The sequence below is a fragment of the Tupaia chinensis genome, unplaced genomic scaffold (genome assembly GCF_000334495.1).
Source record: "Tupaia chinensis unplaced genomic scaffold, TupChi_1.0 Scaffold000207_1, whole genome shotgun sequence".
NCBI lineage: Eukaryota > Metazoa > Chordata > Mammalia > Scandentia > Tupaiidae > Tupaia > Tupaia belangeri.
In genome coordinates, this window is record NW_006159682.1 from 4,406,406 (window position 1) to 4,423,793 (window position 17,388).

The 17,388-nt window shown below is 56.0% G+C and overlaps 1 protein-coding gene across 1 annotated transcript in view; it reads left to right on the forward strand.

Moving 5' to 3' along the window:
- Nucleotides 1-16,351, forward strand: part of TRABD2B (TraB domain containing 2B) — a 249,270-nt gene extending 232,919 nt beyond the window's left edge. Inside the window, exons 9-11 of the mRNA XM_027771341.1 lie at nucleotides 352-442; nucleotides 3,508-3,777; nucleotides 13,378-16,351. Coding sequence (XP_027627142.1) covers nucleotides 352-442; nucleotides 3,508-3,777; nucleotides 13,378-13,603 — 587 coding nt within the window. The 3' untranslated portion in view covers nucleotides 13,604-16,351. The remainder of the gene's footprint in view (nucleotides 1-351; nucleotides 443-3,507; nucleotides 3,778-13,377) is intronic.
- Nucleotides 16,352-17,388: the final 1,037 nt, after the last annotated feature.

Here is a 17,388-nt window from a genome sequence, read left to right on the forward strand (position 1 = left end):
AGATGTGTCCCAGCCTCTACAGGCAGGAGCTGGGGCCAGCTTAGTGTGTGAGACATAATAATAGGACAAGCAGGGCGGGCAGCACTAGAGAGCCCTTCCTGCCACCAGCCGCTGACCCTGTAACCCCCTGGCTACCCTGGAGGGCGCTATCCCAATCACTCCCACCTCACCGATATGGCCAGGGGAGATACAGCTGGTGGGCCCAGACAGGTTGACACAGGACCACGCCCTGCCCACTCTGCAGCACTGCCCCTCAGGCAGTTGGGAGCTTTGAAGGGTGGCAGGTTACAGGACCAGACGCAAACCCAGAGGGTGGGCCCAGCTGAGCCCATGCTGTCTCTTGTGTTCCAGGTCACTTCCTGGGGAACAACACAGTCATCGATGTCCTGCGACAGGCGGGGCTGGAGGTGGACCACACCCCCGCGGGGCAGGCTATCCACAGGTGAGCACCTGAGTACCTGGGGCATCTTAGGGCTGGCTGGCCTGCTGCGCCTGTGCAGGGGCCATGCCCCACCACGTGCAGCACGGCCTGCTGCCCAGACCTGTGGGGAGAGCTGCGAAGAAGCCTCTAGTGAAAGGTGGCCTCATGGGGATGGGCCTTGACCGAGCACCCCAGGGTAGAAGAGCTGGGCTGGAGATGAGAGACCAGGAAGGAAGTTGTCACTCGACCCCACAGGAGGTCCCTGCAGGGTGAGGCAGTGGAGTGGGGCAGTGCTAGGACTTCGAGATTGGTGAATTGGTGGTGTGGAAGGACTCTCGGGTCTCTGCCTAGAGGACATGGCAGGACCCCTGCCCTGGAAGGAGATGGTGCCACAGGAGGCCAGCAGCAGCCCGGCCTCTTCCCTGGGGCCCACTCCACTCCACCCACATCTTCCTAACTACACTTCCTCTAATGCTGCTCCTGCCATGACTCTCACCCCTGCTTTTCCTGCCAGGGCATGACTGATCTGTTCAAATAAGCCACCCCCACTTCCTAGGGGGTCTTCCTGGCCCTGCTCCCCCAGTCTGGGTGCTGCCAAGGGTAGGGACCAGCTCTGCCCATCACCCCAGGCCAGACTTGGCAGAGATATCAGTGAAAGCCAGACTCTAGGTCCCGGGCAGCCCCAGAGGTCAATGTCAGGGCTCTCAAAGTCAGGAGTTCCATGTTCAACGTTCATACGGAAACCTCTTGTGGCTCCAGCGGAACTGATACACCTCCGCTGAGACTCCCTCCCAGCCTCTTCTCATCCACTGAGCCAGCCCGAAGACCACTCTTCCTGCCAGGACCCTTGAGCCCAAATGTCCTGTTTGTACTGGGACCAGGGGTAGCTTGTGTATGAGGGTGGGGGGTCCACAGGAGCCTCAGCGACAAGCACGCCATAAGTCCTCCTCTCCTGCATGCCCTCCCTTCACCCCACAGCCCAAAGGACCATCCCCTTGAAGCTCATTGTGTCTGTCCAGGCCAGGGCAGGGAGGCTGGCAGGCCGGCGAGACTGGCGAGCCTCCCATTCTTCTTGGATCCCAGGCAACAGAGGAGGGGTTTCCCCCCCTTTCCTTCCCAATAGGCTCTGTTCCTTGAGCTCTCAGCCTGGGTCTCCTGCACAGGGCAGCAAAGGAGCAGCAGGGTGGAGGAGGGCGGGATGCTGATCGAGGAGGATCCAACAATGAAAGCCACCGTCAGCCACAGGTGCTTCCTGGATCTCTCTTTTTGTCCGACTGTTTTGAATTATCTCCCAGCAGCTGCGGCATCTCTCAGCAACCTGGGCCCTGGGACTCTGGGCTTGTGTGGGGGCTGGGGAGATGGTGGAGCTGACTGCCTTCTGCCCTTTAAGAGAGAGGGAAGCCCCACCCACATGGCACAGTGGGAGTGCAGTGGGAAGACGGGCTGCCTGTCTTGGCTACCGCCTCACACCTCAGACACAGTTCCCGAAGCCATTCCCAACCTCTCCTGGGCTCACGTGAAATTCTCTTGGGGCCACAGAGAGGAAAGAAGAGGGAAGAGCAGAGGTTGTTCACAGGCTAGAGGGCCCGTGTACATGTGCATCCCTGTATGCCCTGTGAATTTCACAACACGCCTGATGACACACGAGTGCTGGCAGCCAGCTGCCTTTGCCTGTCGGCCAGCATCACAGAGAGACTGGTGGTGTGCCAGGCACTGTGTGCAGCCCTCCTCTTACCCAGCCTCCTGGAACCCTACAAAGTAGCTGCTATTATTACTCCTACTTTATAGCGAACTGTTGCCCCAGACCATCCAGCACCTTGCCCTTAGTCACACAGCCCACAAGTTGCAGAGCTGGGATGTGAACCCACCTCTCTCCATCTCCAGTGTGAGCTTCAACCACGTAACGCCGTCCTGCTCCACTGGAAAAGCGCACAGGACAAGTGTGTTGAATGCAGGGGAACGGATGGCTAGGGAACAAGCAATTCATTGCCAGCTGTTCCAGCTGCTTGCTGTGGCCAGGCACTGTTCTGGTGCTTTGTCTTCACCCACGTCATCCTCAGGACGTACCATAGGAGGTGCAAGCTGTAAGACCCCCATTTGACAGAGCAGGAGACTGAGGCACAGCGAAGTTAGGTAACTTGCCTCAAGTTCCTCAGCTAGAGTTGGACACAAAGACCCTAACCAACATCAGGTGTGCCCCAGAGACCTGCCCAGGACTCGCCCCCTCACCTGCTTCTAGTCCGAACTCAATGTTGCCTGCCAGTCACCAGAACACCTTGCCTATCCGACAACCCCCTCCCCAGGCTGTCACACTGGCCTTGTTTCTGCCACCTGCAGCTGTTTTACTCACTGGCTCCTGCTGTGGGAGTAAGTCCCTGGGGGCAGAGACTCTATCTGCTGATCTCCAACACCTAGAAAAGTGCCAGGTGCTCAATAAATATTTTACATACTGGAGCCAGCAGGTGGCATCGTGGTTAAGGCACTGGACTGTGGTTAAGCTACATGGTTGACCACAGTTCAAGTGCCAGACCTGGCAGCTTGCTTTCTCACTTTCTCTCTCCCTCTCTCTCTCTCTGTCTCTCACTGGTCATATTAAAAAATAATAATAATAGGGACCAGCAGATGGCATAATGGTTATGTCACTGGACTCACATGTAGTCAACTGCAGTTAACTGCCAACTTAAAACTCATGCCAAGCACATGTGCATGCATGCTCAAAACCCCGAGAGGAGAATGGAGGAGAATTACAGCATGGCCATCTTTCACCAGTCTCTTTCTCTCTCTCTCTCTCTCTCTCTTTCTCTCGGCATATATGCCCTATAGCAAAAAAAAAAATTTATCTTAAAAAATAATTATAATAATAAATAAAATACTTCTTTTAAAAAATGTATTAAGTAGATGAATGAAAGAATAAGTCAAAGCTCCATCAATACCAGAGGGTGGCTCTCCTGGGCCACTCTTAGTGGGCCCAGCAGGACACCTGGCATTTTCTCCTGCCATGACAACTTTCTCGTGAGTCCCATTCCCATCACACGAGAATGACACACTCCAGCACCAGGGCCTTACATGTTGTTGTCCCTTTCCAGCCCTGCCGCCGGGAGTCCAGCACCCTCTCCCCAGGGGACCTCACCGAGCCCAGCCCCAATGACCTCAGCTACCGCCATCCCTGCAGTGGCCTCAGCCACCCCCACCACCCCACCCGAGGAGGAGGACCCAGCATTGTCCCCTCACCTCCTGCTCCCAGACAGCCTCAGCCAGCTGGAAGAGTTCGGGCGCCAGAAGAAGTGGCACAAGCGGCAGAATAAACAGCAGCGGCCACGGCAGTTCAACGACCTGTGGGTCCGCATTGAGGACAGGTGAGCTGCATCTGCACCGCCCAGCCCACCCTGGCCACCTGCGCCAGGCATGCGCATTACCACGCAGGCCCGGCTCTGGGCAAGCGTGGCAGGTGGTAGTAGGGATGGCCACCCAGGCCACCTTCCCCATCCACAGATTCTCGCGGCCATTGGTCAGATTTATAGAGCAGGTTCACATTTTTTATTTTTCATTTTTATTTTCAAAACAAGAGCAAATCCAGTTCTCTGCATTATAAAGGTGAGGAAAGAGAAGCTTCTTCAGGTATGGTGGCCGGAAGTCTGCTTTACACTTCGCTTTTGGGACACATCTGGTGTACAAGTGGCTCCATTTGTCCCATCGCCTGGAAGTGGGAAAGGAACAGGCTAGTCAGGCTGAAATGTGGCAAGCTTTCTGTGCCCAGGTCTCCCTGGCAGGGAGGGTGCAGAGGGGACTCTGCTCTGCGAGTAATAAGGGGCAGATGGTGACTGCTGCCTTCATGCTGTGGGGTCTGTCTGGATTTGTGAGCAATTTTGGTGAAAGTGGGCAGGTACAGAAATCGCCCTAATGTACTCCGACCCCTCTGTCCTTGGTCTGCCTCCTCTCCCCCACCTGCACCGCACCCTTCAGCCTGTGTCACCGAAGCTCCTGCTGTAACCAAGAGGCTGTCCTCCAACTGCCAACTCAGCACAAGAGTCTTCCCTAGGTTACGCATCTGGCAGGAGTGTCCCTGTGTGGTGAACAGTATCCCCAGAGCCCCAGGAACACCCCAAGAAGAAACTGTTCAGGAAGGACCCAGCCCTGAGCATGAGGCTCCCAGCCATGGGCTCTGGGAGTCTCATAGTCCCCATCTGGACCCTAAAGATCATCAGCCAGGATTTTCTTGAGCAGCCCTGGGAAAGTCACCCTGGGTACTTGTTAGATAAATGGATTCCCAGGCCCCATCTAGACCTCACTAATCTAACCTGCAGGACAGGGGCTGGGGATCCATATGCTCAACTCACACCTGAAGGTTTACTAACCCAACTCTGCATCTCTACTGGGTCGTTGTAAAGTCATGATGCATTTTTTGCATAGAAAGACATAGAAAAATGCATGATGACTTTTCCAACCTACTAGATGGTGAATCAGGACCCAGGGTGGGAGGGTGAGGAAGGTTTGTCCATGGTCACGCAAGGATCAGGGTTGCCTCTTGCACTTGACAGCTCGCCTGCATCCAAGTCTCTGAGCCATTGGCAGAAGGCCAATGGAGGTACAAGGTGTGAGACGTATGTGATCTTAAAGACTTCCAGCAAATAGGAGCTGAACCCACTGATCCTTTGGACATCAACTCCCAAGTGCCTTACTTGGGTTATGGGCAGTGCACTTCAGCAGAGCCCTGGCCAGCCCTGCTTGCCCGAGCAGAAGCATTCATGTCACTACAGTGGCTGGATCACATCTGGGTCACATGCCCAGCATGGGTTGCCCCCTTCTAGCCAGGAGAGAGAGAACCCTCAACAGTGGGGAGGGCCCAAAGGTTGCCTGCAAGTGAAGGCGCTAGTAGCCCTTTAAGAACTCCAGAAACGCTGTCAGAGCCTGCTCAGTTCCCCAAGGTGACCAGGAGACCCAGGGAGTGGTGGGTCCAGCCCATGGGGTGACAGGAGGCTGGGCTGTCAGCCCCAGCAAAGGACCCTCTGCCCCTAACCATGTCTGAAAGGTAAATTTCAGCAAACGACTCCAAACATTTTCCTGTTCACAACACATAGCTCTGAAACACAGAGCCTGGTTTCAGGAGAAGAAAACAGCTTTTCTTTGGCAGGAGGGAACCCCTATTCCATCCCAATAGGTAAATTGTGGTCGGCTAAACTTCTTCCAACTAGTTGGGGGAAGAAAAAAGTTTCTAGCAACGGGCAGCCTGTTTGTTGACAGTTTTTCGCTGCTGCTTGGGGAAGCAGGCTCTGGACTCCCTGAGAGGTCCAGGGTGGGGCACCAGGGGCTCAACCCCCTCTCCCAGGTCCCTAAGTTTCCAATTTTCCAAGAGGAAGCAGAGGAACACTCTCGTAGGGAACCTGGGGCCCAGTTGTAGCCTTTCTAACAAAACCATTTTCCTTGGACCCTAATTCCCTTTGGCAGTTTCTCTTCTCTGCCCCCCCACCCCAAAACCCACTGGAGCCATCCTCTGCCTCTGTCTGCTCTTCTGCTCATCTTCCCTCCACCATCCTGGGCACCATCCTGATGGGTCTCCCAGCCCCATGTCTGGTCCTCGTGCACGGCCCCTCCCACTCTGAGATCCTGGAACGCCCCCAACACAGTCAAGAAGCCAGCACTCAGCCCCGATATAGGACCTCACCTCCATTCCCACCTCACCCCGGCCCTCCTCCCATGGGACCCTGTAGTCCCTGTCCTTGCCAGGCTGTGTGCTGCCCGTGGCAAGCCAGGCTTGGCCTTCCCCTTAGATTTGCTGTTCTCTCTGCCTTGGGTGGGGAATGCAGGTGGACAGTCGTGGAGTCCCCACTGCCAGGCACTCCATCCATCATGCCCCAGCACTGCCAGGAGTCACAGAAGGCCAGCCTGTGTTACATACACAGATGAGGCAGACTCGGTAAGGCCAGCCACTGGCCTCAGGCCTCAGGCCAGGCAGAGTCGTGGAGGTAGAACTCTCCCTTTCTCCTGCAGAACCCCTGTGGGTGCCCTCTCCTGGCAGAGTCACAAACACAGCAGTCACTTGCTCTTGTGTCTAGACCAGGAGGCACTGGGAACCAAGTCTGAGTGGGACTACACCCAAGTCCACTTGCTAAGGTTTGTCAACTGCACACGTGAGTGTGAGAAAGGAAGGAAGATGTGAGTGAGCTGGGGAGTACAGACAGCCTGGCTGGGACGCCACCTGGAGCAGGCCGGCCTCCCATTGCCCTCATTACCCGTGATCTAAACACACTGGAGGAAGTTTAGAGAAGCAGCAGCCACGGCAGGATGATTTATGGGGACCCACAAAAAGGGCTGAGTGTGTGTCTGCAGATGGTTGCATGGTGGCAGAGCATTCTCAGGGAGCCCCTGCATCTGAGAGCCGGTGGGGGGGGCGGGTAGCAGGGCAGGCACGTGACCAGGGGAAAGCCAGGGCAAAGTCTAGTCCCATGCGGTGAGAGGCTGTAACAGTCCTTCCATTTATCCTGTGCAGTTATGGCCTTGGTTTGTTTTGAGAGGTCGTGCCAGCCCTTGTTCTCCAAGTCCACAGTTGTGTGTGCGCCGGGTAGGGAGTTGCAAAAATAAGGGAGCAGTAGAGCCAGCTGGTGGCATGGAGGTTAAGGAGGCTAGATCCCACATGGCTAACTGCACGGTTCAAATCCTGGATCTGTTGCCTTGAAAAACATATTGGGTACATGTGAGTGCTTGCCCAAAATCTGCATGTACCCTCTGGAGAAATTAAAAAGAAAGCCAGGGTGGGTGGAACCTAGATTGGAAAGGTGGTCATCATGGGCAGGTGTGGGGAAACCAGCACCTTCCAAGTGCTGGGTCTGGCCCAAAGCAAGGCAGAGAAGTAGTGTCAGCACATGAAGGATACAGCCTTGGTGGGAGTCCCATGCAGGAACAGGGGGCGCTCAGGAGTCATTCCCTTCCAGATCTCAATTCACCCTAAGGTTTAAGCAGACAGCTAGAGCCCTCAAAGCAAGGCGTGTGCCTCCTGCTGGCCTACCCTTCCTGCCTGAGATTGTCTGGCTCTGGTTCCTCCTAGCACAGCCAGATCTTCTCCTGGGATGGTCAGAGCCTCTGTGTGGCACCATCTGTCAGAGGTAGAAGAGGCCCCAGTCAGAAATGGGGACCAGCACATGGCATAATGGTTACATCACTGGACTCCCACCCAGTAAACAGCAGTTCAAGTCCTGGACCTGGCAGCTTGAAACTCACACTGGATATATGTACGTGTGTGCCCAAGATTCCAAGAGGAAAATGGAGGAGAAGGGATTATGGCATGGCCATCACCCTTGGGGGATGACTTCTCGCTTTCTGTCTCTCTCTGGTGAGCGCACGTTCCCTGTAACAAAAATCTCTCTTAAAAAAGGAAGGAAGGAAGGAAGGAAGGAAGGAAAGAAGGAAGGAAGGAAAGAAGGAAGGGAGGGAGGGAGGGAAAGAAAAGAAATGGGAAGCAGTCATCCAATGAATAAAAGCACAGGTAAATTCAGGCAGAGCAGAGTTCAGACCCCAGCCCTCCTTGTGTGTGCTTCAGGGATCAGAGATCACGCGAGATGATGCGGACAAAGCACTGAGCGCCAGCAGACTGCCAGTAACACTCAGCAGCAAGTGTCACTAATGATACTGACTCTCCAGTCTCTGGCCTGAGGTGCCTCAGTCCCCTGTCCCCAGCAGGAAGCTGCTCAAGGCCCTTAGCACATCTTAGGTTTGGAACTTTAACTGAACCATTGTGGATGTTGTGAACCCCCCAGTTTCACAGGTAGACGGACACGCATGGGTTGCCCAGCCCCCTGTTTAGTGCTGGTGGAAGGCAGAAGTCTCAAGTCTAGGCCAGGGACAGACAGTTCCCCAATGTGGTGCCACAGAAAGGCCCTGAAGCCACAGCCCTGAGTCCCTGCCTCAGCTCCCTTGAGTGACCTTAGCAAGTCCCATGCCCCCTCTGAGCCCCAGTTGCCCATCCCCAGAGTGGACAGGCCCTTCCAGCTCTGGCCTGCTATGAAGCTATTTGAATATATATACCAGGGGAACCAGCAGTTAGCATAATGGCTATGTTGCTGGACTCCCATGTAGTCGACCGCGGTTCGCGTCCCGGACCTGGTGGCTTAAAACTCATGCCGGGCACGTGTGAGTGCATGCCGAAGATCAGGCAGAGCAGAGTTCAGACCCCAGCCCTCCTTGTGTGTGCTTCAGGGATCAGAGATCACGCGAGATGATGCGGACAAAGCACTGAGCGCCAGCAGACTGCCAGTAACACTCAGCAGCAAGTGTCACTAATGATACTGACTCTCCAGTCTCTGGCCTGAGGTGCCTCAGTCCCCTGTCCCCAGCAGGAAGCTGCTCAAGGCCCTTAGCACATCTTAGGTTTGGAACTTTAACTGAACCATTGTGGATGTTGTGAACCCCCCAGTTTCACAGGTAGACGGACACGCATGGGTTGCCCAGCCCCCTGTTTAGTGCTGGTGGAAGGCAGAAGTCTCAAGTCTAGGCCAGGGACAGACAGTTCCCCAATGTGGTGCCACAGAAAGGCCCTGAAGCCACAGCCCTGAGTCCCTGCCTCAGCTCCCTTGAGTGACCTTAGCAAGTCCCATGCCCCCTCTGAGCCCCAGTTGCCCATCCCCAGAGTGGACAGGCCCTTCCAGCTCTGGCCTGCTATGAAGCTATTTGAATATATATACCAGGGGAACCAGAAGTTAGCATAATGGCTATGTTGCTGGACTCCCATGTAGTCGACCGCGGTTCGCGTCCCGGACCTGGTGGCTTAAAACTCATGCCGGGCACGTGTGCGTGCATGCCCAAGATCCCGAGAGGAGAATGGAGGAGAAGGGATTGCGGCATGGCCATCCCCCCTGGGGGGTGATTTCTCGCTTTCTGTCTCTGTGTCTCTCTCTGGCTGGCTGGTGAACGCACGCGCCCTATAGCGAAAAAAACCTCTCCAAAAAAAAAGAATATATATACCAGACCACCCACCTGTGCCTGTGCAGGGATCTGGTCAGAGCGACCCAGCGAAGCCGAGGGACGGCTGCATTCCCAGTACAGAAGACCATGTGGACAAAGGGGCAGCAGCTGGCAAAGCCCAGATGTCAGGAACTTGACCTGCAGGCAGATGGGTCACTTCAGATCTCTACCTATGAATGACCTGCTTGGGCCAAACAGGCTGAGGCCCAGACTAGGATCACATCGAGGGCTCCATCCCCAGACACAGGGCCATCATCACCCTGACCCTGTGTGCCCCAAACTCTGTTTCCCCTTCCTCTCCTTGCAGCTCTCTAAGGAGGTCCCTCAGGGCACAGCCCACTGGCCCCTCATGTTGGCAAGGTCATGGCTCTTGGGACCCTCCAGTGCCAAGATTTGCTGCTGCTCCAGGGACCCCTTGAGAAAGAATAGGGACAGACAGCCATACCAGCTCAGGCTCCAGCCTTTCATCTCTGTGCTTTCTGTACCTTGGGAAGCACCTTGGGCTTCCATCTGAGACCCCACTTCCGGCTTTTGCTGCTAGAAAACATTTTCGAGTCCACGGTTCAGTTCCTGCTCCTTCATTGTAGACAGAGAAGGAAGGCCTTGAGGAAGCACTTGTCCAAAGTCACACAGCAAGCTGCGAGGGAGCGCAGGCCGGCACAGGGCTTCTGCCTTCCTTCTAGGCAGAGGGGCCCTTCCCCACCCAAGGGGCTCTGTTGACTCAGAGCAGACGTGGCCCCTTGGTGCCAGCCGACCGTGGAGCCTAGGAACTGACCGCGTGTTTGGTTTGGCTTCGTGGGTGCTTTGCCATGAAACAGTTTTCCCAGCATGAGCCTGGGAGAGAGTAGGGATTAGACTGGGGACTGAACTTTGTGAGCACAGAGGCCTGGGAAGGTGGGTGGGGCAGGGGCTTGCCCTCCCCCCCAACCCCCAACCCCACCCCATTTCCCTGAGACTCTTTCCAAACAGTAAAAACCCTGCTCAGACTCCAAGGGGGAGTTTCCATCCTTGGTTCTCAAAGTATGAAAGAAACTGCCGTTGGGCACCTGCAAGCCCTAGTTTTCCTGGGTCTTGGCTTCTGAGACCATCTTAGGCCCTAGCCCCAGGCACCAAAAGTGACACCCCAGGCTACTCTCCTGAAGCCAGCCCTCCAAACCTCCAAGCCACTCAGGCTGAAATGATAGGGCAGCAGCTAGAAGGAATTCATATGGACGTTTTGTGTTTTATGTAGGTTTTCATTATTTGTGTTATGTTTTTCTTTCTATTAGAGAAGAGAGGGGATGAGTAATGACCCCTGCCAGGAATAGATGCTCATGCCCTGTAGGGGCTGAGGCTTGACAAGGCCTAGTCTCCAGCCCTGGCCAACCTCCATGCACGGGTTCAAAGGGTCTCACAAGTCACACCCACACCTCACAGACTCCATCCGTGTTGCGCCTGGCTCAGTTAGACAGCACTGGCAGGCTTGGCCCCGGAGACAGACTCCCTGGAGCACACCCTGCCTCTTGCTGCATTTGCAGCAAGAAACCTCGTGTCCTTCATCCTCGGTTCTTCAAATGAGGATGTAAAAGGACACGTGCACAGCATGGTGTCTGGAGCAGCTAGTGAGCACCCCATCGATGGAGAGACACAGACACAGCAATAGTAATGATCCTGAAGGAGCCAGCACCGCCAAGCACTTCCTGTGTGACGGGCACTGTTCTAAAGCACTTCCGTGTAGAAACCCGTTGAAATAGACACCTGCAACACAATGAGGTCAATGAGAACTGGTCAAGGTTTCTGGGACCCTTGGAATGGAGGGGTGAGGGACAGATCAAAGGAGGCCTTGAGGGGAGATGCGCTGAGTCAGGCCTCTGTGGTGAGCAGGAAAAGGCAGCAAGAGAGCAGGTGCGACTGGAGCAGGAGGAGAACTGGGCAGGGGTGGGTCCCCGGGGGTCCAAAGGCTGGTGTAGCCGAAGGCACAGCGCCCATGATCCCATGTGTTAGTCGGGGGATTAAAGCCACCACCCGCCCCACCCCCCATTCTGCACATATGCACCATCGAGGGACATCATCCCCATCTTCTGGGTAGGACAAGCATTTGCACCTTCCTATCCTGGCCTCTCCTCTGGGACTTTCTAAAGGAGGAAGGAACACCATACCTGCAGACTCCAGGTGAGAGGAGCCTTGTACAAGACACAGCAGGCCTCTGGGTTCACAGTATCCCAGAGCAGAGGGGGGCGTGGAGCAGTGCGTGAGGACCCCTTTGTTGGCTGAGCTAGGTCAGACGAAGATGGTCACCCACCCCCAGCCGAGCTCCCAGCTGGGCCTACATGGAGACCAGGCTGTGCTGTGACCCTGCCCTCTCCCTAGGCTGAGGCTGGGCTGGGTATAGGGAGAGGCGTCAGCCAGGACATGGTACAGGCTGGCTCTGGTCACCCCTGATTCCAGGGGCTCCCCATGACAATGATGGCCTGCTGGCTGGCTGAGGGAATGTGGGCCGGGAGTGCCGCGGGTTGGAGCGAGCAGCCTGGCAGGGAGGGCCTGCCCCATTTCTATCAGCCTGTCCTTGGACTGACCAGGGAGGGGTGAGCTTCCTACCCCAGCTGCTGGCGGGCACCTACCGTGCTCCCACTCGGGATCCTGGTCCTACATGGGTCCTAGAGCGAGTTAGTTTGCTTCTTTGTGCCTCAGTTTCTCTCCAAGCATGACGGAGATCACAGCCTCCTGCTCCTCAGTTGTAAGAGTGCAAGGTTGCACGTTGCCAGTGCCTGGCGCAGAGCCTGGTGCAGGGTCAGGGTAGCTTGGACTATGCTCGACTGTCAGGAAGGCCCTCTGCACGTGCAGGCTGCCCGCTGAGTCCTCCCAGCCGACTGCACTTCCTGCATGACAGGCAATGTTTAAGCACATCACCTCTCTTCCCCAAGGCATGCCGGCTCCGTGCCCCTCTGTGTGTCCGCTGCCCCCAGGACTCCCCCTCAGCTTGATGAGGTTCAGGGGTTCCCCCAACTGCCTTTTCTTCTACCTCCTACCTGCCCAGGGCTCCCCGAGGGTGGTCTCAGCCATCGCTTCTGGGCCCTGAGCCTGCCCCTCTGGCTTACAGGTCTGGTTAGACTTCTCCCTCATCCCTCTCTTTGTGAGGGCTCTGTCATTGTCCCCTTCCTTCCTCAGTCCCCACCCATCTCACCCTCCATCGCTCTCTCCCCTCACCCGTTTCCCATCTGTCTCTTTCCTGACCCTACCCAGGAACCTGGTCCTGACCTGTCTCCCCCTCCCCGCCACTTCCCAAGGGCACTCCCTTTTGCTCCCCCCTCCTTTATTTCTCTCTCTCTCTCACACTCTCCCTGTCACATAGGCTTTCTTAGCCCAGTCACGGGTTACCGCCCAAACTGGGCCGTCTCATCAGCTCACGACAGCCTGCACCTTTCACCGAGCACCCTGCGGGGGTGCAGGCAGGCAGGCCGAAGGCTGCCTCCCCATGGACGGACCCTCACTCTCCTCGGGGACCTGGCCACCAGCCATCTCTCCGGGCCTCAGGTTTCTCATCTGCAGAAAGGGAGCGAGGAGGCCCATTTTAAAGGTTTGCAGTGAGGACCAGGCTATGACTGTGAGACGCAGGGCTCGCAGTGGGCACTCTGTAAAAGGCAGTTACAAGGAGGAGGGTAGTGAAGATGGGGGTTCTCTCTTCAGTGTCGTCTGTGTGGGGCCGGGAGGGCAGGCATGTGACCCGGCCATCTCCTCCTTCACGCTCTTTTCATTCTGCCTGGAACTCGGGCTCTCCAGCAGCCCCACTTGAGGCCTGCGGTCCCCAGATCTTGGCCTACCACCCAGCCTAGGAGCTCCGCAGGCTGGGCTGTGTGGCTCTGGGCTGCTCACTCGCCCCTTCTGAGTCTCTTATTTCCTTCTCCGTTATATGAGAAATTAAAAAAAAAAAAACTAGTACGATAAAGTCGGATCTAAGTCCCTCAGGCCTCTGCCCAGGACAAGGCCACTGACGTCACTGCCGTGTGCTTCCTGCCTTCCAGCACCACCGCCTCGCCACCCCCGCTGCCCCTCCAGCCCACCCACAGCTCTGGGACGGCCAGGCCCCCCTTCCAGCTCTCGTCGGAGCAGCTCCAGCAGCAGGACTCACCAGGGCCCGCCAGCAGCTCAGCGCCCGGCCGCTCACGTCCCTCCTTGGGCTTCCTCCCAGCCATCATGGCCAATGCCATTGCCACCCTCGGCCTACTGCATGCCCTCGGGGCCTGCTGACCTCGCCTTGCCTCCTCGTGCAGAGAAGCCAGGGAAAGCACAGGAGGGTCTGCAGCCACACCCCGACACCTCCAGGGCGGGTTAGAACACTAGAGCTTTATCGTACCTGAGTTACATCTTCTTTTTTGTAGAAGGATCTTAATTTCCCATAGTGCTATGGGGCTCTTTTGTAAAATATGTCCATATTAAAAGAGAAAAATGTATTTATTCACTGATAAAACTATTTTTATGTGGCCTATGTTATAACCCCTGAATTAACCCCAGTGCCAACCCAGGAAGAAAGCCCAGGGTGCCAGGACCTCTGGTACTATGGGCAGACTGTGGCTTCGAACTGGCTTGCTCTGGGGTCACCCAAGCCTCTTGGGCCCAGGTTTCCTTCTTCTTCTGTGGGGACCTCGAGCAGACAGGCTTAGCTTTTGTGAAGCTGGGTGGGAGCCCAAGGTGTGACACCCAACTGTCTTCCGCTCCGGAAGCATCTCCTGGCTTGGGAAGATATTCTGGAAAGAGAATGCTGCTATTTTGAACCTCTTGGGTGTCTGCAGACAGGCCCTCCAGAACTCGTGGTAAGTGTTTTGACCAAAGCGGTAGGGATGGGGCAGGGATACTGAGGATGATAGTCCTCAGCCCCACGTAACAGACGACTAAGCTGACGTCCAGAGCTAGGCAGGACTGCCCGAGGTCAGGCGGCAGGCAGGAGAGCAAGACTGTGAGCCCAAACCGCTCCGTCCAGGGTCATTAGTTCAGCCAGAGTCCAAGGAGCAGTGTCGGAGTCACGGCTAAGTACAGGGAGCGGGACTGAGGACAGGAGTGGCACCAAGGGCCACTTTAGGGACAGGGCTCCAGGAGTCACATGGCAACAAGAGCCGCCGTTCCCAGTGGGGCGGGCGCTTTGCACTCACTTCCCCCCAGTCCTCCCACCACTTCTGTGAGTTGCGATTATCCCCATTTCACAGATGAGGAAACTGAGAGGTGAAGGGACTTACTCAAGGTCACCTGGCTGGGATGTCCCCCCAGATCACTGTGAAAAGTGATGTTTGCCTCCTGGTCCGTGTTCTCCCACAGTCTCTCTGCCCAGAGAAGCTCCGAGGGAGGCAGATGTCTGAAACTGGGACCGGCACACGCTTCTCACTCCAGACAAACAGGCTGTTTGATCAGTAGCTGGCCAAGGGCTCTGGCAACAGAGTGTGCCACGTGGCCGTGCCCTGGCTTGTCAAGTCTTAGAGCCAATGAGTGCTTGTTCTGCCAAATCAGAGGCTGGGGGCAGGGCCCAGCTGTGGGGGACCTGGGAGACAGAGCCACCGACTGGGACAGGCAGTCACCTGAGACTCCAAGAGACTTCCCTCACCCCTCTGCTCCCCGACATGGTGCCTGAGGACATAGAGGACTGAGGTGGCTGACTTCCAGGCCAACCCTCAGATGGGCTGGCAGCTCACTAATGACAGAGGCCTCCAACCTAAGAGCTGAAAGGATCCCACAGTGGACAGATGATAGAAAAGGTAATAAGGCCAGAGAGGGAGAGATACTTCCCCAAGACTGCACAGCTGGGCAGGTCTGCTGACTCCCAGCCCAGTGTTCCCCTGCCTCACGGCACCAGGGCTTCCCTGCATGCTCACTGGTGGCAGCTGACTGGCCCCAGTGCCAACAGGCCCAGCCTGGCAGTTGACTCCCTTCTGAGACGGTAGAATTCTGGGCAGCTCATTGGATGGTCAGAGGTCCCTGGCATCTTGGCGGGCAGCTGAATTCTTTTCAGCTCAGCCCAATGGACGTGTTTGAGCATGAGCCTGGTGGGAGCCCCAAGCTCTGCGTCAGTGGGCCCCGCCAGCCCCATGGGCACCGTACTCTAAACTGCGCTTGACCTCAGCCAGGGCTGGAGTCGGTTTATCCTTGGCAAAAATGTGACTTCCTATTTCTGAGCGGGAAGGGGCTTAGCTGACTTATAAAGCAGGCTCAGAAGTTGGACATCAAACGGATCGTGCAGCGCGCTGTGGGATGAGATAAGTGTAAAGGAATTAGAAACACACAGGCCAGACTCCCCCCTGCTCAGGGCAGAGCATGGCATGAGATACATTGAGATGGAGCTTGAGGTTAATTAAAGATGACGCATTTGGGTATGTAGTCCAGGCACCTGACTGGGTGCCCAGATCTGTGCCAGGCGTGGGGCCAAAAAGGTAAATGAAGGCAGCGTGTAATTACTGAGTACACACGGTGCCAGGCTCAGCCCTGGGGCTGGGTCTAACCACCTTTCTTGGCCTAGAGGAGCTCATTATCAAGAAGAGATGAGTACCTCGACCCTAGGTTATCCTATCCGGGCCCCCAGCTTCAGGCTGAGTCAGCCCTCGTCTCTCAGGTCCCTCCTCTGGGCAGACCAGGAAATTCCAGACTGTCCCTCCACCAAACATCCACATGTTCAGGGGAAGACGGAGGGACCAGCTGATCAGGAGGGCCAATGCCAACAGGAGAGCCAGAGCCAGCGTAGGTCAGACATCTGGAGCCAAAGTGCACTGGTCCCTGACGACCGCCAGCCGGCCGGGGCCTGAAAGGAATTCAGTTTGCTGACTTCAGTCCCAGAAAAGCCCGGGCACATTCACAGGAACCGGCATGGCTGGGGCACTTGACCTCTCTAGCTTGGCTCAGAGAACCACCAATTCCGTAAGCAGCCACTCAGACCTGTGGAATGAGCTGCCCTCCACTGTCGACTTTTCTTCCGGAATGTTCTTTGTGCCTGTTCTCATAAAACGTCCCTGTTCCTCTGAGGCTCTTCGGACTTTTGTATTTGCCCTTGAGGCAGGAAGGGAAGCTGAGTCTAGACAGCATCGTGGCAGTGGCCCCCAGTTCCCTGTCTCTCAGGAGGGCCAGCTCTTGGCCAAGGGGCTAAAAAGCAGGTCACAATGGCCATGTCTCCTGGTCCTCCCCCAGGGGCTGTTCTGATGCACCAGCAGCCAGATGATGACAGGGAGCGCCCACCCCTCAGCGGGGTGAGACGAGGCAGATCCCAGTCTGAAGCACAGCTCCTTCTCACTGGAGCAAGTTCATCCTTGCGCTGAAAGGCCCTGGGCATGCTTTCCTCATGTGGCTACTCTGCCGTCTGCAACTTCCTGGCCTCAGCTAGACTTGGCCGAGACAAGGTGTCTACCTGCCCCGCCTCCAGCCCAGTATCATCGTCACAACAGATCCCAAAGAGGAGGGGGAAAGTGCTTTGACCGAAAGGAAAGTTTATGAACAGCACCATGAAGAACCAGACAAGTTCTACCCCGAATTGCAGCCTTGATGGGGTTCTGTGTGGCAGAGAATGGAAGTGGGGCTGGCAATGGTCTCTCGGTGACTATGGCATCAGAATCAAGTCCTTGGCCTGGTATTCCAGAGCCTCCATGAGCTAGCCTTGCTCCATCTCCCACATCCATCCTGTGCCTGACCAGACCGAATTGTAGTTGTCATTTCTAGAACCAACAAGAGGCTTCACACATGCTGCTCCCTAGACCTGGAGACGCTATCTTTTCCCCTTAGTACTGTCTTAGAGGATCAAGTCAGATAGCACCACCTCCAGGAAGCCCCCCTCTGATTCCTCTGTGTTTTCTCAGCTTCTGTCACAATACCTGTTACCCAGTGTCGTGACTTTCTACTAGTAGTTTTGTATCTGCTGCCCTATAGGACCGTGAGAGACTCAGTGGCCAGGGTCGTGTGAATTCTTCATTTGACACCAAGGTGGCGCTCAGTAGGTGTGGAGAGCGGGAAAGAGGGAAGAGAATAGAGAGAGGGGGAGGAGAGGAGGGAGAACACGAGAGAAG